Source organism: Lissotriton helveticus, chromosome 4_1, assembly GCF_964261635.1.
Source record: "Lissotriton helveticus chromosome 4_1, aLisHel1.1, whole genome shotgun sequence".
NCBI classification, from domain to species: domain Eukaryota; kingdom Metazoa; phylum Chordata; class Amphibia; order Caudata; family Salamandridae; genus Lissotriton; species Lissotriton helveticus.
In genome coordinates this window covers 1361165935-1361189328 of record NC_136063.1, presented here as the reverse complement: position 1 = coordinate 1361189328, position 23394 = coordinate 1361165935, and the positions used below count along the sequence as shown (strand labels likewise).

Here is a 23394-nt window from a genome sequence, read left to right as displayed (position 1 = left end):
CACCCACAGTCCGCTCCATGCTCTCCAACGAACCATGGCTGACATCGTTAGAGTCCTGACTCTGCAACAAGAAAGACTGTCTAGTCAGAATGCCTCCAGCGATCTCGCCCGGGAGGTGGGACACATGCAGAGGATCATGGAGCGGCCTCAGGCGAAGAGCGGCTGCACACGAGCGAGAGGTAGCTGGGTCCCTCAAACACCCTAAAGACCCTCCTCATGGCATTGCTGCCACAAGCCCTGGCCCTGATGCATGCTCCTTCTACCACCCCATCCACATCTCCGGGCCCTGATGTATCAGTGCGACACAGTGTGGTATACATACCACCTCCGGCCCCTGAGGTGTCACTGCCACACAGTGCTGGAGACAGAACACCACCACCCACATGTGAGGCACATGCAACAGCAGAGGACGAAGATGCAGATTAATCTGCCTTTGTGGTCAGAAGAACGCAGAAACATTCATCTCCGCCATGTGGCCTGTTTCTGCTTGGTTCTGCCCTCTGCATCATCACCTTTCACTGTCCCCAATGCACTTTGCAACACTCACTTTGGACCTCGACATGGACTGCCATATTCTGTTTGGTCACAGCTATCAGACTGCAGACTGAACTCCTCCTCTTTTAATGTACTTGTCATTCCCTGAAGGACTCTGGCTGGCCCTCAACAGGCCAACAATGTAAAGTGGGGATTGCATGGCCCTGTACTGCTCCAGCTGCAACACTTAACTGAATGTGCAATAAACATTCATATTCACACAGATGTGTCACGTCTATGATCTTAAGTGTGGAAGTATAGATAAATGTAGGGTCAGTGATTCCCCCTTATGTCCATGTTGCTCATGTTGTGGGTCTTGGCCGATTGCGATCCGGGTGGTGCCGACACTACTATGGAGACACATTCATTAGTTACTTCCTTGTCCAGCCCCGGACGGAACCACGCCCAGAGCCCCAGGGTCATTGTTCACACCCTTACACTGAACTGGCATACGCCAGGCCATCCCACTCTGTTTACGCTCACAGGGGGGGCGGGGGAGGGGGGACACTACAACGCTACATGTTGCAGGTCTTCCCTGCAGGGATCAGCTGCTCACAGGTCTAGTTGTCAGCATGCCACAGCCACTCTCTCACGGCTGGTTTACACCCACACCACACCCATCCAGCACAGGCGTCACCGGACATGTGACCCTGCCAATAAAAAGGGCCTGGTGCACGTGCTGGACGCCATTTCCACTCTCTAACTGGGTGTCTCCGTGTGGTTATCATTTATGCATGAGGGCCTATGGCCCTGCCACCTCACATTGCCCAGTGCTGGGGTTGACATGATGGCGTCTGCACCACAGGACTCAATCATAAAGGGTCCATGGCTAGCGGTGCACAGACTTGGTGGCACCGGATACACCGTGGCAGGCACAGGCACACACCACGGGACGGTGTCTTGCGGTGCACTGAGGTAGGGGCTCCTAAAGTGCTGAGCGGGTGTACAGCCTGCGATGATGCACCGTTCTGGCAGTCGGGACAGGCAAGGATCAGTGTGAGCCCTGCTGGACCACAGTGTAGGCCTGAGCCGCGGGCAGTGCGGGCCTCCCGCCACGTGGCGTTGCCTCGCGGTTCACAGAGTTATGGCACCTCAAGAGCTGAGCGTGTGTGCAGCCTGCGATGATGCCATGTGCACTGATACGGTCTCTGCCATTCCTAAGTCAAGACCCAGAATCAAGTGTGTAACCTGGTGGCCCGTGGTGCGGGGCTGCATGGTGTGGAGGGTCATGGTCGAGGGCCCCGGGCTTGGAGCTCCCACCGGCACGTGGTGGGCCCTCTTGGAGAAACGCCGGTGTGGAAGGTGAGCAGTGAGTCTTGGTTGCGCAGGGGCAGGAAATCACCGCTGTGCGGCGGGAGGGGATGAGGTGCTGCAGCCTGTGTGCGCAGGGGCAGGCAAGTGCTGATAGCATGTGCAACTGTATGGACTCTTGTCATTCATGTCTCTGGAAACTGTTTCAGATAAGGGACCTGGGGGACTGCAGTGTATACTGGCACATGATTGGAAACACACCGGTGGCAGCAGGTGAGCAGTGAGGCCTGGGTCTGCAGTGTCGGCACTCTCTCTCCCTCTTACTCTCTCTCTCTCTCTCTCTCTCTCTCCCCATCTCCCTTTTTCTCTCTTTCTCTCTCTCTCTCTCTCACTCTCTCTCTCTCTCTCTCACTCTCTCTCTCTCTCTCCCTTTCTCTCCCTCTCTTTCTCTCCTTATCTCTATCTCTCTCTCTCTTTCGCTCTCTCTCCCTCTCTCTCTCTCTCCTTATCGCTATCTCTCTTTCGCTGTCTCTCTCTCCCTTTCTCTCCCGCTCTCTCTCCTTATCTCTATCTCTCTCTCTTTCAATCTCTCTCTCTATACATTGATGAGCGCATGACACAACCCTCTTATATAGATTTCTGTCTTGCAGGCTGTGACTTACAGAATCTGCCGCCATGACTCTTCAGAAGTGTTATTTTGAGTGTATTCTGTAATAAACATATTATTTGGATATTATGAGATGAATGTATGATTATCCTTTTTCTGACCACACATGTATGTTAGGTGTTGTGACTTCAGGCCAAATGTTTGGTTCTTGATTTCGTAGAGTTGATGTGCAATATCTTTGTCCAAGGGGGGGGGTGTCCGGGGTAGGGCGCGGGGAGGTGGGAGGTGGGAGGGGGGGTCCTGGGGGTGGTGGTGGATGTTGTTGCACTGTTGTGGCTCCAGACTGCATGATCAGTTGCTCTAGGGCATCTATTGTTCTTCATGTGTGGCTACGGGCTGTGCTGTCTTGTCTGGTGCCGGTTGTCGTCCAACTTTACACCAGGTAAGAGCAGGTGTTAAAATCCTGCTACTAACATGCCTTATCGCATGTTTTGTGATCTTATCGCCAATCTGGCTGGTCGTTGAGAATGCTGAGGAGTGGTGTTGTCATGGCGTTTTGCATGGGAACGCCTACTCTGCATATCATTAGCGTTAGTTGCCGGAGACATCGGTGGCGATGTTTTTTGCGACTGCTATCGCAGGTAAACTGGTAATATGGGCTGTTAGCACCAGCTTGTAAATGGGACGATACATTAATTGCGACTTTGGCTGCGATAAAGTGCTGATAATTCAGTGATAGATCTTTGAGAATATGCCCCTGGATGTGTTTCTGAGGGCCTGTTTTGTGGCAGTGCAGCAGTTTTAAAAGCACTGCAAAGTTCCTTGTATAGCCAGCAGTTTCGTACAACAATAAAAGTGTCACAATAACTCTGGTGAGTAATGTACCTGCTTACGAGAGATGGGAGTTTTGTCTAGTGGCAGTTTTGATTGATCTATAGTAGTGCAGAGGGTTAATATGCCTGCTGCAAAGAATGTTTCCCATGCATATCAAAGAACAGTATTTCATGTACACAGCTCAGTGAGTTACTGCTTTTGTCACAGAGATTTTTTTGTTACTTTGCAGTTCATAAATTGCAATCATAATCTAGCACAGTGAGCTATGAACTGCCATCAAAGAGCTGAATGCACGCTACATGGTACAGGTTAGAAAGTTATGTCTTCTTCCCAGTCTTTCTTTTGCATGATGTTGCTAAAAAAAGTGTATGTTTGTGTAGAAGTAAATTTGTTTAAATAAAGTCAACCCTACCCAGGGTGTTCTGTTCTGGATCCTGAATTTGTGCTTCTTTAGGGCAAAAACTCTGAAAAAATGCCTAACGGTATGGGTGACGTGCATCCTACACCTTCTAGTCCCTTTTGCCTTATGTAACATTTTATATTCACTGATTTCCACATGTATGATTCATTGTCTATGTGTGTGTGATGTAAAGTGCTCCAACACCTTATACTGGTATGAGAAGGGCCATAAAGCAAATGATATACATGTCAGAGAGGGACTACGAAGAGTTGAGAGGAACTGTTGGTAATAGGGAGGGATTCGTCGAAGAGCCCCAGCAAAGATTGTCATATCCTGGTCTACAGTAAGGTTATCATTTACTCTATAGAGTCTTTAATGTAAAGGTTTTCTTTCTTTGAGTTGATTGATTGTTTTCTATCTTTTGGAAACAATATTTAAGAAAGCTTGATTGTAATTTTCTTTCAAGATCAAATCAATATTAATTTGATCAGTTGTCGCCTAAACCTTAAAAGGAATGAGGCCCACAGGCCGGTGCCTAATTTGCCTATTTGGTAATCTGGAACTGCTGCCCATTTTGCACATCATCTCTTCTCAATGAAGAACGCCATTCCTCTCAAGGAAATTGTTAGTGAAGAAGACGAGCATGGAGTGCAAAGCAAAGCCACATCTCAGACAGTTTAAACTTATATTGTTCAGTACTTTTCCTGCATCAAGTGTGAAAGGAAAAAAAAACATTGTTTGTACAAATATGTTACTGACACTTGGGCGTTGCCTTTCCTGTAAATATGAGAATTTGGTAGCTGGGAGCAAAGTGAGGGAGGAGTGTGGCGGTTGGGAAACAAAGCACCATGGGGGAAAAACGAACTAAGACCACAAGCGAAAGGGGATACCCCTAATTGAATGAACGGTGGTTCAATGGAAAAGAAAGCCCAGTTATCTTCACTAAAAATCAGGCCACATGCACAAGGTATTTTTTTAAGTTCATAAAAGCCGCATGCATGTCTTGCACAGGAGTGCCTTGCAGTTACTGCTTGAATTTGCACAGATATCAAATTAATAAAGCAGACAATTATTGTATATTTTCTATTTTACAGTTTCATATAGCACAAACACGAACCAATGGCTGGCACTGGAGCACTTAACATGAGCAAAAATTAATTTACACAAGGACATATTCATTTTCTGTTATAAGCAATGGAAAATGACGTGATGTGTAGGGAATCACAGGTCCCCCCAGTTCTAAAGTCAGTGGCTATGCCTATTATGCTACATTGTCTCCTCTCAATTAATTCTGCCATTCCTCTCAGGTAAATTGTTTGTCAAGAAGATGAAGACGGAGTGTAAAGCAACGCTATATCTCTGACGGTTTTCATTTATATTGTGTGGTTCATTTCCTGCATCAAGTGTGAACTGGAAAGGGAGTGGGTTGTGAACAGCGGGGAATAACAGACAGCAAACACAATTGAAAGGGAGCAGGATCAATGAGAGGAGGGTGGTGGTGAAGGAGAGGGTCTCATTCAAAAAGAAAAGCAGATCTACGCAAATAACATGCATTCACCAAACACGCTTGCTCACAAAGGAAAAAGTAGGTCAAAGAAAGTGGATGAAAAGAAGTACTTGGGCCAAACTCCACTGTTTAGAAAAGAATCAGAAATAGCATGCTACAACCGGCAGAAACTGAAGAAAACAAAGTGCGAAGCAGATGAACTAATGAAAGTAAGGATGTGCTGTAAGCCCCTTTTAAGATGTATATTGATTACAAGAGATTTAACAAACACAGCGCAAGCTCTGTGCAGGCAAAACCTGAAAATGTGCAAAACCGTACGTCTTTTGTACACATAATAATAAACACAGTATTTTACCGAGGGCAAGGCCCCCAGAGTGACTGCATATGGCAAAGCCAGATCAACTTTCACGGCCAACATATACAAAGCCCAGCATTGCATCACTTACCAAGGAATGGAAAGAAAAAATGTCTGGAACGTATCCCCAGAAGTCCCAACCTCCCAGGGCATACCTTAAATGTTACTATAGGCACCTTCTACTTCTGTGGTGTTGAAGAGCAGACAAAAAAACAGGAAGGGTTGTGGACTCCGTTCCCTTTTATTTCCAATATGGTTGGAGGGGTATATTTTTTGCTGGATATCTTTTTGGTTGGCTTTAGCTCAATGTGATGCCTGGGGAGGCTAAAACACCTAGGGCCAGATGTAGGTAAATACTATTTACCTATTCTTAAATACCGAATCATACCGATTCGGTATAGTATGTAGGTCATTTTTCGGTAAATTTTACAGAATCTGTAAAATTTGGTATTTACCGAAGGTATTTACCGATTCGGTAATTGCCATTTATTCCTATGGGCCGGGAGGCCCTTAGGAATGAATGTCAATTACCGAATCTGTAAATACTGATTCGGTAAAAGGGGGAAAACATTGAAGGGTGGCAGGGTGTCCCTGTTGCACCCCTCAATTGTGTATGGGTGCACATGTTGCAGACATACATGCCCTTTCTGCAACATGGCACTTTTGGAAAAGCAAAAAAAAAAAATGCTTTTTCAAAGGTTTTCATTATTTACCACCAACTTGTAGTTGGTGATAAATGACGAATCCTTAACTGAGGAATGCACTAACTTGAGTGCTCCCTACATCCTGGATCCGGTAATTTACCGAATCGGTATGTTAAGAATTCGGTATTTTACCGAATCCTTAAATTACTGATTCGGTAAAATACCGAATCCAACAAAAATGCCACCTACATCTAAAAAGCCCAATACCGGTCGGTAACGGCCGCAATTTGGTAATTTCGGGCGCTACCGACCAGTATTGGGCGACCTACATCTGGCCCCTAATCTTGTAAGTATTGATATGAGAGAAGGGTTGAGGAGGTAATGTTAAATAAACTAATTCTGTGTACATATGCTTGTATTGCTTACAGAAGTTTCTAAAAATACAGACTCACCTTAGAATCAATAACAGTGCCTTTGTGTGCTATTTCATAATATAAAGTAAATTGAACAAAAGGCAGCACTTTAAAGATACTGGTATCTGAGTTACGGTACAAAACTCCTCTCTTTATCTTACAGGAGTCAACAATTCACAATTTCGGAAAGAAACTAAATATGTGGCTCTCTTTAGTTTTGCAAAGTAGCATTGTTCCCCCTGTGGCCTAACTTGAGCTAACAGATATCCAGTGGCACATTTATCATAAAGACACACTAAGCAACAGAGCAAGACAACTTGCTGCGCTGCACTGTGTGACAGGGAGAGAGCAGGAATTCACCATATTTACTAAGATATGATACATTCTTGCTCTTTCCATTGGCTGATGCACTGAATGCTGCCTAACACCACTGCAGGCCACCTTGTGCAATGGTCATGGTTGCCTTGGTTACAGGCAGGATTGTTTTGTGAAGGTAAGGACACCTTCTTGCAGAAAAACAATCTTTTGAGACATTTTACTTGTTCTACGTGTGCTGCAGAATGCTGCACATGTAGAAAGAGGAAGTAATGAAGAGAGATAAAGATATTTGTATTCATTATGCCTCTCTTAGATTTTGACGCTTTATCAGGTTTACTAGTCTTTGTAAATCTGGGATGCACCAAAATCCATGGGTAGATATAAGGGGATGCCCATGCTCCAACCATGACATGCCTTCCAAATGCAAAGTAACGCAAGGCTGCCATTTGCACTACCTTGCATTGCTCTGGATGTACTTAGCCACTCAGAACCATTCATGGTGTCTTTGAGTGGCTTAGTAAATCTCAATAAAGATGTTGCATTGCCTTGCATTACTTTTTGTGAATCACGGGCAATGCAAGGGCTTTGTCAATCTGGCCCCCTGTATTTAGCACCGTGGCTCCTTAAGAGTGTACATTGCGCTTTATAAAAACAATTACCATAACATAACATTGTCTTCCCCAACATATAACTTGGTTTTATTTAGCACTTCAAACTCCATTTATAAAAATTTCTGAGCACTGTAAAAACCATCGGTTACTATCATCTCATTTTATATTACTCAAAGAAAGCATGTCATTTTACATTGCTGATCACTGGATATATTTTTGAGAACATGGCAAAACGTAAAAAAAAAAAAAACATTTTCTGGGTGCCTTTGGTAATATAGTTCAACCCTCAAAATATTCTGTCATTCCGCTTAACAAGGCAATAGCATTCTACAAACTGAGGGTCTTATTTCCAAGCACCTTGTCCCGCTTGGGTATTACTTTTTATATGATAAAAAGTGATGCACCAGTTGTGCAAGGGGCTTGTAAATAGGCCCTCTAGTGCCTGATTCACAAAGTTAAACTTACACTTTAGTGAAGTCTTCTTGCTGCCCTGCGCCAATGTAAAGAGGCAGGAAGACACCGTATTTATGAAATATGGTGCATTCCTTTCCTTTCCCCCTGCACTGGTGCACAAATTGGTGCCTAGCGCAAATATAGGCACCCTTGCACAATCATGCCCGGGTGCCTCCATTGCAGGTAGGATTGCTTTTGTGCCTGAAGGGGTAACTTCCAGCACAAAAACAATCCTGGGAGGTGTTTTCCTCTTTCTATGTGTGCTACGGAATACGGCACTCATGGAAAGAGGAAAAAACAAGGAGAAATACAAATATTTGTCCTCAATTCGCCAGCTCTGGGGAGGCGTAAGGATTTAGCGCTGCCCCAGGTTTACATGATTAAGTAAATCTGGGGCAGCATCAAAATCCATGGGTATAGTGTGGGAGAACCTACTGCAACACCCATGGAATGCCGCTTTGGCCCAGAATAAGGCAACACAGTGACTTGCTCTGCTTTGTCTTACTTGACATCTATGAGGCCGTGCACAGCCATGCACAGTGGCTTTGGGTAGCCTCATAGGCATGATTAATAGGCTTGCGCCACCGGAGCATCAAAAAAAGTGATGCACCGGTGACGCAAGCCTCTCATAAATAAATAAACCCCTAGGATTTCGTTATTGTTGGTGAGATGGTCTGTTTCTGCATTGGTAAGTATTGTGAAAGGATGTACCTTAGGGAGTATAAAGTGATTTGGAAAAGACAAATCGTAGGAGATAGATTTAGCCATATTTGCTTGTTGTAGCCTTAGGGTGTGTGAAGTGAATAGGAAAATGCACATCATAACGGTCAGATCTACAGTATATGTGAATGATTATGGAGAAGTACATACATATTCTATAATGGGGTTGCATGAACAAACAAGCCAGGTTTGCAAGTGTTGGTTTGGAACGTCTGGCAAAGAGCTGCTATTGGAGTACATTAGTGTTACAAAGCCGTCATGATGGAAAGCTTTTAGAATGTGAAGCGTTTATTACGCGAAAATAGGATATATTATTGTCAGTTTAAATAATATCTCTAATGTTTTGAATTACATACCATGTGAGGCATCAGTTTTTTGTATGAAGAATGGATTTGGAAGGATAGGTGTGGTTTAAGATTGTGGTTCAGTGGATTTGGAGAACTATAATGCATATATCATTGTGTTACTCACCACTAAGTTGGTACTTATTTAAGATTGATTTAGGTAACTGACTTGAAATAAATAATCATCTTACAATAATAAAGCTACAAACTGAGCAGGCCTACTGTAAGTTGGATTCAATTAACTTAGTAGCTGAAAAGAAAAAAAAACATATTGATAATAGAGGAATGATAAATTTAGTGGATATAACCAAGAGGAAAATATGGCTATACCATGATGAGATTTACATTAATTATCATCATGAACGATTTAAATGAATTGCAGAATTGGGAAGCACGGAATTGTCAGAACAAGGGGAATGTGCTTACATGTTTGTTGATTTGAATTATACCTTTTTGAACGCTAAGAGCTATTGAAATTGTATGTTTTCTTGTCTAATTACCAGACTAATACCTCAATACCTCAACTGTGAACAAAAGGAGCATTTAACATGGAAAATCCTATGATGTTGTCCTTTATGGTGTCCATATGATTGACAGACAAATTTGACATCATGAAATGTACAAGCATATCTAATTTTGAAATCTATTAGGAATGCAGAATTATCTAATATTTGGGGTTTTAACTAGATGGTATTTTAAATAGTTTTTTGACTTGTGCTTGGGAATGTATGGGACGGAATGACTAGAAAAGCCTGTTCTACCGTCATTGGGCGCAGATACGAATAGAGGATAGAGAACTATATTATGAATCAATGGTTGCTATTAGTTGGATGATTATGATTTCTATTTAACAAAAAGTGTAGGTGCAATTTTGAAGTTACCAAATATTTATTTTATTTATGTTTGAACTTGCTTTTTACCCAGGGAAAGCAGCAAGTGTTGCAAAACATCTGTTGGCAAATGGCAATTATTATATTTGAATATATACAGAACATGAAATATAAATACAATAACTGAATCATCCTTATATATGTTTATGACATGGACATTTTTAAGAAAATGTTTCCAAGAATGGAATTATAAGAAGTGAAGTATTTGGATTTTGTAACGCAATGATGAACTTTAACGAAATTTGAATTCAACTACACGAGGAAACCGGTTTTAAATTCATCGCTGAAAGCTATACGATTGAGATCAATTTGGAGGTTCCCCGATTAAAAGAAATGTGAAACTCTTGTGAGCATGTGTACACATGTGTGGCGAGGAAGAGGATACAGAAGGCTGTTGAGTTACAGGTATGGTTTGCGTGTATACATAAACAAAACTTAATAGCTATGCATCTTTACTGCTTTACCATCCATGTGGAAAGGGAAACTTCAGCAGTTTGAAGTTCTATTGATATCACATTTACTATACAAATATTTCAAAACATAAAAATAACTTGAAGGATGTTCCGAGTCGAAAGCAGAATTAGCAATATTGGTAACCAAGTACACAGATTCTAAGAAATTGGGGGAGACCTGGTCATGTTGGCATTAGTGAGCGTCACCTCTGACCACTTACAATAGAGTTACGTACAGTTATCAAAGGTACTTACATTCCATATTTCCTCCCATAATATATAAATCTTTAAGTTTGCTTGGAAAGGATGGATCCATTCTCACTGCCATAGCCAGATTAGTCAATGGCCCAGTAGCAATCAGAGTCAGCTGTACAAAACAATAACAACCAGTCATTAATACTTTTGTGCATGAATAATGTATTTGCAACAAGGGCAAATTACATGGAATTCTAGAATTTTCACATAGTTAAAAGAATTTCCAGTGTACATTAAAATCCAATAGAAAGGCGCTCAATTTGCCATAATGCACAGTTCTGCAACACTTGCTGTTTAAGTAGTTCTAAATGGCACACTTCACTCTTTACTTATTACTCAGCATGGTGTTAATTATTGAAATTAACAAACATCACAAAGGCACATGTGTGTGATGGCTACTCAGACTTTATACATGTAATATGGAGATTTGTATGTTGACCTTTTCATTGACCAGATAAAAAACATCATTATGGAACCAACAGTTATTAGTAACAGTTCAATTTTCTCATTGATTACGGGTGATCTTTGATCCAAATAATTCAGGGGTGCCCAACATGGATTCAGGTAGTCCAGATCCATGCCAGATGTGTTTGATATATACACACTCGCTGATGTCTCATAATTATTAGGCTATAAAGTCAACTGGGACAAGAGTCAGGGACTGTCCCATGTCACAAAGAAATCCAGCATTGTGGATTATAGGATGCAGTGGAAATCTTAGTACTTAAGTACCCAGGGGTTTACATAACCAGACGCCTTAAAAGAATGATATGGGAAAATCTGGACTCACTCCTATTCAGAACTAATGTGGATTATGCAAAATGATCACAGTTGAATCTATCATTATAGGGCAGAATAAGATGGTGGTGGTGCCTTCATTTAACTATGTGCTATGTATGTTGCTACTACCAGTCAAAATGTCACTCTTGCGATCCAATTATAAGGGAATTAAGGACGTTGTATGGGGTAACATGAAACCAAAGCTGATAGTCTTGTGAAAGATAGCACATACGAAATGTGGAGGACTGAGCATGCCTTATGTGGTCACCGTTCATTGGCACCAACCCATAAGGTATACAGGGAAAACTCATAGATTTGGGGCTTTTATAAATGACAGGCCTCTCAGCACATCAGCCACCCTGCTAACTTGATCAAGATCATGAGCCATTTCCATCGGCTAATTCTATTGTCCCTACCTCCTTTTCCCATCTTTATGCCGCCCTCATTTCAGAAAAGAATATTATACTGGTGAGATATTGCACTCTAACTAGAGACAGGTATTTGTTTGGACTGAACATATCTCTCCTCCTCATCCCTCCCCTCTTCTTCCTTCATTTCCAGCTCACTAGGTCATGTTTCAATTGGCAATGTCAAAGTATCTTTAGCCATGTTTTTGTGACTATAAATTCACCTTTTTACATATATCATTTTTTGTATCTATTCGAAATCTATTTATGAAATGTATATTTTTACTGAATTGTATTGCGATACATAACAAACATCAAATATATACTACGATAACCTATGTTGTATCGTTAATGAATGTTTAAACCAGATTCCAAATAAAGATCAAAATAAAAATATATTTTTGAATAAAATATCTTTTGATGATATGTTCCTTCACACCTTCTATTGCTTAACCACAGTCAGTAACTTTTGTTGTCAGTAACTTTTGTCGTCAGTCCTTTTTATTTAAAACCCTTGTTCCTAAATAATCGTTCTTTCAAACATTCAGTTATCCCAATTTAGGATCTCTAGTTGGGGATACCTCCTTTTCTCACACCCATGTTTCAATTGGCAACATAGCACATTCTTATATTCCGGGACTTTTCTGACAGCACCCTTTTCTGTAATCAGCATGGCTTAACATACCCAGTCAAGTGCCATATTACTTACTGTTTGTATCTTGATAATGATTTTTCCGTTGGCTGGAAACTATGGTGACACAAGATATGCCAAGGCATAATGGCAACCATTTCATCCTTTTGTGCACGGATATGTTTTTTTGATGGAGCACATAATACATATGGTTTGTAATGTTCTGTAATATTTTGTAGCAACATGACAAAGGATACTATATCTTCTTTGTTGATTGTCCATAAATCGTAAATGTATAAAAAATGAATTTGTTAAATGATCTTGTAAAGTACACGTAAGTCTTGACATTGATTTCCCATCATCCATCTGCACAGGAAGTGACATCACTAGATATCCCATCATCTATGTTCACATATACCCCCCTCTAAGGACCTTTGCATCAAGTATTTTTCAGAAGCAGGATCTCCAGCATCTATGACAACTTCATGCCAAATTATACCATTCCACTCTTGCAGTCCTAGTGCCCATCTCAACCAACACTTAGAGGACCACCTGGCCAACCATTACCAAACAAGAAACTAAAAATGACCATGCAGTCCATACACTCTAGAGAACCTTCAGACCCCAGCCATCACCAGGTCTTCTTTAATGGACTGGACCTGATCAGCATGGCCCTCACCCTGTTTGCGAATGACTTACAGCCACCTACCCAGACACCTGAAAACATGTCACAGTACTCCTCCATCACAAGAGACCCTCAGCTGATTGAAAGACACTAGCCAACTATAGGCCTATCTCCCTGCTACCCTACCCGTCACATTTCATGGAAAAAATGATAAACAGTAACATAGCCACCCACCTCATTGACAGCCACCTCTTCAAGACCACACAATCCGGATTGAAGCCCAACCACATGCTGAATCTTGGTGAAATTTGCAAAACCAGTTCAGCGCTTACTTCAGCTGCTGTCTGGAAAGTGTCAGGTGATACGTCAAGTGGGGGCCGAGAAAAAGGAGGGATCCCAAAACTAGTTTTCCCTATGTCAATTTCCATAGGAAATTGTGAAACAAGGCTATAGCCCGAACTGCTGATCAAATTTACACCTAATTTGGCAGAAAGGTAGCTGTTGATGCATTTTTTCAAATGGTGTAAATACGATCAGTAGTTATTTAAAGAAATTTCCAGTAGTATATATAGGGAGGGGATGAATCCGCGACACCTCCCGATCTCATGCTGAGATCTGATTGGCTGCAGCACTTCAAACCAGGAACTGTTGACAGCCATCTTGTGACTCGGTTAAACTAATAACTGATCTAAATACGAACCAGTTGGTGAGGCTGGAATTCTTCCACAGAAATGGAGAAGATTATCATTGTGGTATTGAGTGGTGTTGACCCCTGAACCGAGACCAGGCAAACTCATTGCCATAGAAACATCACTGTTATCGTCCTTGATGACCATTGAATGGTGATAGACAAGGGAGATTCATCGGCATTAGGACAACTTGACTTGTCTGCTGCACTAGACATTGTCTCACATACGATCCTTTCATCCAGACTGTCAGAGGCTGGGATCTGTCGGTCAATATGCCATGATGTGATATTATCTGAAGAGTAGATGAGGCAGTTTACCTCCCTCCTTTTATCAGAATTCAAGGCACGGAACCATGGAGTGCCTCAGGGGTCGGCATAGAGTCCCACTCTTCTCAACATCTACATCTATTTATAGGTGAAATCATTACATTTTAATTGTATGTATTATATGGATAATACATAGCTAATTATAGCCATGGACAGGTCAGCATTGGACCTCCTTGAGACTTTTCACCCGTGCATGTCAGCTGTTGCTACCTGAATGAAATATAACGCCCTGAAACTTAATTTCAACAAAACGTATGAGTAATGGTTAACCATACTCAATCTATTTGACTTTTCCCTTCCATCTTTTGACCCCGGATGGACGGACCCTCTCAGCCCTAGTAAGATGGTGAAAACTCTGGGCTTTCATTTAGGCTTCTTTTGCTTTGAGTTCTGAGGGAAATTTACCACACCTTCCACCCTCGGTCTGTCGGGTGGTGGTCAATGCTACCATTCTGAGTCACCAGGACTATTGTATTCATCCTGTTCGATTTGGCCCTTTTGGCAGGTTCACCCCGAAACGTTTTGCATTCTCCTAGCCTTTTTCTATAACCTGGAATTGGTGATTTTAGGCCTTTGAGCACTTTAGCACTGTGGTCCAGTGTTACATTGGTAAGGCTGGCCTGCCCTCCCATAGGAATGCATGGGGGATTCCCTGATAAGGTGTGTCAATGGTAATCCCCGTTATGAGAGTAGCAGTGTGGTCAAGTCTAGTATGTATGAAATGGTGAGAATAAATGCTGTGCAATGGTGTGCACAGATTTATTATAACTATGGGAGAAATGCCACTTTTAGAAGTTGGCATTTCTGTGTGCTATGTGTCTGCCTGCCTGATGTGAATTGCATGTCTGGCTTGTGAGTGACCGGGGAGGTGTGTTTGGCTTCAGGAGGGGCAGGGTGAGTGAGCACTAGGTTGAATGGAACATCTGTGCTGGGAGTAGTGGGAGGGGTAATCCCCTGACTCTGAATAGGATTTTGCCTGCCTTTTACAATCCTGGCTCCGCCCCCTGTGGTGTGTCTGATCCTCTAGCCCCCCACCTGACAAAGGGGAGGAGGAGCTTGCAAAACAAAGTGCTCCAAATCCCCCCTGAACCAGATGCATCTGGTTCCCCCATGCCCTGCACTACAGACAAAGGATTAGGTGGTATAAGTAGAGGGGCTGTGACCCCATGAATGTGTTCAGTTCTGTGATGGTGTGCTGTTCCTAACTTGGGGCTTGCTGCTGCTGGGGCCCAGGAGGAACCGCCCTGGGGGGCTACCTCCCTGGGCCCAGCTATGCCCCTTGAACTTGGGAGAATTTTCTGCAGGACCCAGGACCTTTGCTGCACTTTGCGCCCTGTGAGCGCTGTACTGGTTTTCTTTTTATTTGCCAGGAAGAGGAGCGGAGCATGCATGCTATGTAGTGCTGGGCTGCCAGAGCATCTGGAGGGAATCCCAGCAATGGGATTCGCCTACACAGCGTGGGAATCAAGCGGGAACCTACCCTGCGTTTTACTGAACTAAGCAGGTGCTCACCCCGCTTTTTGGGTGCTCTAGCGGGTGCCCACCAAGCATTTATGCCGATTTGGGTGGCGGGAGCCCACCCCTCATATAGACGGTGAAAGCAGGTGCCCACCCCGCTATTGTGGTTATCTTTGATGCGGGTGCCCCCCCCTGCGTTGCTGCCCTAGAGGGAGCTCACGCCACATTCTACTTTCAAGAAAATAACCGCCGCTGGCCCGAGCAGGACGTCGGGCCGCGTGATGCCTGATGTGGGGCAGGACTGCCGCCTCCCTGAGGGAAGCCCCGCGCCCACAGAGTCGCTGGAGAAAATGAGAAGTGCTGCAGCAGTTCGGTGGGGCTCCCGTGGCGAAGGGAGAGCCCCGCATGGTGCCACGCTGACCAGAGGAGCTTGCAGCCCGTGGTGATGGAGGTGGAGGGGGCTCGAGGCACATTGTCAGTGCCTGCGCCCACCTCAAGAGTGAAATCCCCGCACATCTGGCTGGAGGAAGCCTCCCCCGAGAGGAGCAGAGCCCTGAGCAGCCCCGGTGAGTGGGGCGTTACTTACATATTGTGGGTGCCTCCTCCCCCTTGCTAAAGGGAGCACCCGAATGACCGGTGCAGAAGGAGATTAGACGCCCAGAGAGACTCTCGGTGATTGGGGGCTCCAGCTGCGCCTTGGTGTTGCCATTCTGAGGCACATTGTCAGTTCCTGGGCGGTCCCGCCAGATAGCGGGCCGCTGCAATGGGGGGGGGGGGGGGGGGACACATTGTTGGCTGAGGGCCAAGAGGGGCCTGTGGTCTCCCCGATTTGGCCAGTTTACAGCTGCCCCTCTTGCTAGAGGGGAGTTGCACTGATGGGGCAATGTGTTTAGAGATCCAGAGAGGGGCTCAGGTGGTACATTGGTGCCAGGGCTAATTTGTACACAGCTGCCCCACTGGACAGTTGGCAGCTGCCACGTTTGACGCATATCTGAATCAGAGTCCCTGAGTGGGACAGGACAGGGCACAGTGGTGCCCAGGCCTACAATTCATCCCAGCTGCACAGCAATTAGTGGGCAGCTGCAACGTTTAGGCCAGAGTGTATTGAGGAGTCCCAGAGGGGGACCCAGGATGTACAGTGGTGCCAGCGCATTGCACACTTTTTGCTTTAGCTGCAAGTGGCAGCTTAGCACCCTGGCATTCTGGACAGAGGGCATTTGAGCCCTGGAGAAGGGCAGTTGGTCTGGGGGGTAATTTCAGTGTTTAGGATCCTGAGGGTTAGGATAATGTGTTTATGCCTAATGCGATATTGTGTAATGTGTTTATGCTAAGGAGGTTTGGGGCCTAACGTGTTACTGCCTAATGTCATGTTATGATGTTTGGGGGAGTACCAATTTGCGTAAGGTGTTTATGCTTATGAGGTTATTGCATAAGGTGTTTATGCTGGTGAGGCCCATTGCGTAATGTGTTTATGCTGATGAGGTTTGGGCCTAATGTGGGTTTATATCTAGGGCTAATAGGATAATGCTTAGGTACCGGTAGTTACTGGTTGTGTTTTATATTTGCATTTACTTACTTGCTCTGATGGTTCTGACCGTGGCCCAATTGGCCTGGTCCTGTATATAATCCCCTGTGAATATTGCCCATGCCAGTTGGCACAGTGTAAATGTGTGATTGTGTTTCTAATGTGTTTATGACAATACAAAGGCTATTATTTATATAACCTTGTGTGGAGTTTCTTTTGTGGTGTACCTAGTTTGTGGCTGCTGTGTGTGTGTGTGTGTGTTGAGCATACTCTTTACACATTGCCTCCGGGATAAGCCTGACTGCTCGTGCCAAGCTACCAAGGGGGTGAACAGGGCTCATCTTTGGCGTGTAACTCCCTTGCCCTGACTAGAGTGGTGGTCTCTGCCTGGCTTTGGCGCAAGCCTTAGCCAACCAGAGATCCCATTTCTAACACCTCTCTTCCTGAGAGCCTCTTTAGAGCGGTTGTAAAGGCAACTACACATTTAAAATGATGCAGCAAAACTGGCACTTTGCTTACATAGATATGCATAGCATCTGCCTCATTGAATAAACTTAATTGGCTCCAAGTATTTTAAAGGATTACATTTAAATCCCTTTGCCATGATCACAGAACTCTATATCACACTGGGCCTCCCCAACCTTGGAAAATAGTTCACTCAGTGTGTTCCCACACATATTCTTCACTCAATTAATAAACCCCTACTGGCATAGCAAGGTTTAATCGGGTTCATAACAGAGGTAGATCCTTTTTGATATAAGTTGCCAAATTGTGGAATACTCTTCCAGGCATGTAAACTACTGCACCTTTGATAGGCCTTGAAAACCAGGTTAATTGGGCAATAGAGTTCAATCTGCTCCTTCTGATTTCAGTTTTATATTCCCCTCAGCACCACTACACCAATGTAGGTGTTAGCATGAATATTAAAACTAATAACATTAACATCAACCGAGCCATTGTCTTCGTTGCCGTGGTGCTGAGGCAGGGATGGAGACTATGTCCGTGTGTATGAGTGAGTGGCAGTGTGCAAACACATCTATGTGCAACTCTGACTAAGGGCCTGATCTCGGGGGTTGGGTTACCTTGTCACAACAGCGACAGATATCCCATCCACTGAAATATAAATCCCATAGGATATAATGGGATTTATCTTTCAGCAGACAGGATATTCGTCACCAATGTGACAGAGTAACCCGTCCGCCAGGATCTAAATCAAGCCCTACGTCACAGTGCCTTTGACTTAATTTGTATATCACTGAGTCAATAACATTGAGCATATTCAGATCCCTTATTGAACCCCTGATTGTGTGCCTAACGGTAGAGTTGTCAGTCATGTCTGTATTGAGACATTTCGCAAAATGAAGTGGGCTTCGGCTACATTAAATGTTGACTCCTTGAGACAGTCCCATTTGGGAAAATATAAAAATGTGCCTAACAGAAGTCTAAATGCCAGAGATCTACAAAAGTATCAACCATTTCAAGTGCGTTTGGCAGCTTTTTAAAAACGTAGTATCTCTTAATCTACTGGACAGATTTACATTGAACCACGCTTTCTGAGAAAAGTGCTACTATCATGCCAGGTTTGGTGTTACTCTAATTAGCGGTTTGAGATGTGAGCGAAATTTCCTATGGTGCTAAAATTACCTTCTTTTTTGACTTCCTTTAAGTTTTTTATTCATGCAAAGAACTGCATGTAAATTGGCATGCCAGACCTTAAGCTAAATGATTTTTCAAACTTAAATCAGATTCATCTACATTTTCAAAGTTATTGATTGATTGATTGATGCTTTATTTCGATATGCACATATCATAAAAGCAGTACAAAAAGATAAAAACAGCATGTCGAAATAAGTAAGACTGTACAAATAGAATGGTAATTAAAACACAATATGTCAGAATAAATTAGCTAAAAAAGAATTAAATTGATATGGACAGTCTTCTAAGTCTTATCAACCAAGCCCATTTTAAAAATTTTGCAACAGCACAGACAATAGGAGGGGCTGTGTTCGTTAAAAGAATCCGAAGGGCAACAGAGTGCTGACGAGTCCCCAGTTCTCTGCAAATGGGGGCAAGCCAACGTGATCTGGGGCGACCATAGTCCGGGCATTCGAAAAGGAAGTGTGGCACCGTCTCTGATTTGTCCGGACAAAAAGCACAAAAGCGTGATGTGTGCTGGGCTTTATTCCACCTTGAACAGAGATCCGCTAAGGGCAAGGTTCCTAGCCAAAATTTTATATACAAGGACCTATCCATGGCAACTGTTATAATATCCATATATGGCTCATACAGGGCAACGTCTTTAAACAACAGGAAAGCTGCGGTGGTTTTACAATGCTGCTGGCTACTAGAGCGCTTCACGTCAACCCACTCCCAGAAGAGTTTTTTTAAAATCCTCTTTGGTGGAGCGGAGTGACTATGCCAGCAGGAGGCCAGACCCAGTTCCCCTAGAAGATGTTTTGTGTCCTTCAGCCATTTGATGCTACTCCAACCATCGGCATGCATCACTTCTGCCAGCCCATTGGCGTAAGATTGTAGCTCCGGGACCCTCCACAAGCGTGCCCAGAGCAGAAGCGGACGAAGCCGAGCCTGGTCCCTTATGGCTTTACAGCCAGTGTCCAAAAGCATTGGGATGGTCGGGCTGCTCGATGGGATAGCAAGAAGGTCCTTGATGAATTTATTTTCGGCCTTACTCAGTGCATCGACCTTGCCCAAGCCCCACAGTTCCGATCCATATAGAGAAGCAGGGACTGCACGGGCCTTATAAATCTCAAGTATGGGTGCAACACAATGTTTTGAGGAGTTGTTGTATTCCTTCAGAAGGGCGCCCCCCACCCTTTTGTGAGCCAGAGTCATTTTATCAATATGGGCAGTCCAACTCATTGCATCATTCAGACGGATCCCCAGATAATCAAATTCCGCCACTCTTTCTAGGGGTATAGAGTTCAGAATTGGAGGGCGACCAAGTTTGCGGGGTGGGTGCATGACTAGGTACTTGGTCTTATCTATGTTTATGACGAGGCCTTTAGTGGTACAGAAATCCTGGAAGCGGTTCAGTAAAGACTGTAGACCTTGGGGGGTTTTGGAGATGAGGAGGGTGTCGTCGGCGAACAACAGAGTTGGAATTTTTACTCCACCCAGGCTAGGAGCGTCTGATGGTTCGCCCAATAGATGATCTACCACCCCGTTAATATAGAGGGAGAATAAGGTGGGGGCCAAGACACAGCCCTGCCTTACTCCCCTCTCGACCCTGATTTTATCGGTCTTTTCCCCATTCAACCCCCATCTAACCTGGGCATAGGTGTTAGTGTGCAGGTTAATGAGGAGGTTCAGTAGGTACGGGGGCATCCCTAAACCATCAAGCACCCTCCAAAGTTCCTCCCTAGGTACCAGGTCAAAGGCAGTCTTAAGGTCGATAAAGGCCAGATAGAGACTGCCTTTGCCCAGCACCACCACCTTCCAGTGTAACAACAAGAGCCTAAAGGCCTGTTCAATAGTTCCTGTACCCGAACGGAACCCAGCCTGCATGTCAGACAGAATGTGATTGTCGTCCACCCATTGAGTAATTCTCCCCAAGATGGTTTTCCCGGCCAATTTCTGACTGGAATCTATTAGGCTTATAGGCCTATAGTTCCCTGGTGAGTCCCGACTGCCCTTTTTGAAAATGGGCACCACCTCCGCGCCTCTCCAGGAGTCAGGCACAAGCCCTCCCCCCATGATTGCATTGAGGAGTGCACAGATTAAAGCCCCCCATTCTTCCGGATAGGCACGGAGAATGTCCCCCGGTAGGCCGTCCGGGCCAGCTGCTTTCAAGGGGACCAAGGTTTTGATTTGCTTTATTACATCGAGGGGGGAAAACAATTCCAGGTCTCGGTCTAGATTAAAGGATGGAATTTTAAAGGGATCATTAAGTGGGCCTTCAACAACAGAGTAAAGATTTTGGAAATGGGAAAACCAAGTCTGGGCATTAATCGCGCAAGTCCTCCGGGAATCGTCAGGACGATTCCTTTTGCCCACCATGTCCCAAAAACCTTTAGCATCTTTCCCACAACTGGCAGCCAGGAGGTCCTGCCAGAAATTATCCTCCCATTCCATCCTTGCATTTTTCTGACAGAGTGTGTAGTGTCTCCTGGCCTCCCTAGTCCTGAGCGGTAATTTGGACTTGACTTCCTCGATAAGAAGTGACTTCGCCTCCCTACACTTTTGGTTGTACCAGCCTTGACCCGGTCGTAGGTTGGGTTTCCTTCCGCTCGGGTGGGCTGGGACTACAAAGAGATCACCAATGGCCTTAATTATGGCACAAAACCTAGGTGCCACCTCCATCTGCCCTTCCTCTTGGCAGTCAAGATTGGCCAGGGCTGAAACCAGAAGCTGCCTAATCGCAGAGGTTTTCTCCTCCGAAAGAGCTAGCTTCGCCCACTTTAGCCTACGCCCACAATTCGTGACCACTAACAGGTCTGGAGCGGGGTTACAAGAAGACCCACTCACGGTACTGTTGACGCACCTGTGGGACAGGGTGAGGGACAGTAGATTGTGGTCACTCTCCACAGAAGGTAAAACTACCATGTCCTCCACCATGCCCCACAGATGTATGTCAAGGAGGAAATAATCGATCCGTGACGTGTGTCCTGGCCTATTGTAGGTGTGCGCCCCTACTTTATCGGACCTGGTCCTGCCATTGGCAGCTCTAAGCCCAAACTCCATAACTATGGAGTTAATCTGGAGGGCCACTTCTGTCCACTTTTTGACAGGGCCAAGCTCCAGGGGAGGAATCCCCCACCCATTATCAAGATCCTCTTGATCAGCTAGGATGTCCAGATCAAGAGGCTCGAAAGTGCAATTCAGGTCACCTGCCAACAGTGTGCAAGACCTGTATGGAGATGAGCGGAGTTGCGCTTCCAAGCAAGCTATAACTGGGGATTCTCTTCCCCCCTTAGTGCCGCGGGCATAGATGTTAAAAATGTTTAAGATGACTCTGCCCTGGGAATTTCTAAGCAAAATATTTAGGAGGTCAGGGCAGTTAGTGTCCTTCTCCTCCACCCTACAGTTAAGTTCGGTGGCTACCCAGATTAACAGACCGCCAGAGGGGCGGCCCCTACCAGTTGCACTTTCTGCTGCCGGCAAAAAATGGGTGGAATACCCCGCCTTATGGAGGGGCACCCGGCTCCATGTTTCCTGGAACAGGCATATGGAGTATTGCTCCACACGCTCGTTCCAGTCCGGCAACGCCAACTTCCTCTCGAGGCCCGCAACATTCCAGCTGAAAACCCTAATCGGGGGGTCCGTCACAGCTGCAATGCTACAATCCTCGACAGGGGGTGACAAGTCCGCAAAACCCTCATCAGGGGGACCAGGCGGAGAAATATGGGGAGCCCCGGTCTCCCCCTTCCCCTCTACAGACTCGACCGTAGCCAGAGTCTGCAGTGGGGAGGAGGAGCCAATGGATTTGGGGTATGACGTTGACTCAGCGACAGAGCCTGGGGCCACAACGTCCTCCCCCGGATCATAACTGAGTCAACAACTCCCAGGTCCCCAATTTGGTGTCACTGAAGCTGGGCATGGCTGCTGGGAAGGAACTCCCGGGGTCAAAAGGCCGTGGGCAGTGTTTTCCACCAAAAATTGGCCCCCCAGGCTGCCAATGAAGGAGGGTTGACCAAGATGGATGGAGGGGGTGGTCGAGGTAGACCGTGGATAAAAGAATGTCAAATCGACTATGTCGATACCCGAACCAGCCGTGGGTTGACCTTGAGAGCATATAAATTGGGCAACCCTAGCATCTTGGAAATTTACAACCACACAATCCCCTTCAAGCGATTTTTTCCCGTGTCCAATCCAACCCACCCTGCGTACACCAAGAATAATTCCATCCACTCCCGCGGGCAAGGGCCTGTTGGCTTTCAGCCAGTGGATGACCTTATTCTTTAGTGCCTGATGGTTTTCACGCTGGGTACTCCCAAGAGGGGGGACTTTCGAAAGGATAACGACATACGGGTGGCACTCAGGGGGGAGGTTGACTGGGGGGCACTTGCGTCTACTGATCTGAGGAGAACCCAAAGGGGGCCGATTCGTGGGTGGGACGGGAATAGATACAACCTTAGGAGTTGGAACAACACCACCAGTTGCATCAGATACGGCAACCCCAGGTTGCGAAATAGGGCCCGTCCCTCCCTTCTTGTGTTGCCTTGGGGCCTGGATAGCCACCGGGGATATTAATGCTGGGGGAAGGGTAGCATGCGCGTGGGCAACACAAGTAGGAACCTTCGATTTTGTCTGTCCAGGACCACCCTTAGGAGCAGCCAAAATCGTATTCCCAGGTGCAGGGTACTTGGGCGGCTGCATCAACTGGTCTCCCAGGGGGGGTCTCACTG

The 23394-nt window shown here is 45.1% G+C and overlaps 1 protein-coding gene across 1 annotated transcript in view; it reads right to left on the bottom strand.

Moving 5' to 3' along the window:
• LOC144829109 (pyrimidine-specific ribonucleoside hydrolase RihA-like) overlaps positions 1 to 23394 on the bottom strand; it is a 585216-nt gene that overhangs the window by 58937 nt on the left and 502885 nt on the right. Inside the window, exon 4 of the mRNA XM_078687916.1 lies at positions 10589 to 10700. Within this exon, the coding sequence (XP_078544042.1) occupies positions 10589 to 10700 (112 nt within the window). The remainder of the gene's footprint in view (positions 1 to 10588; positions 10701 to 23394) is intronic.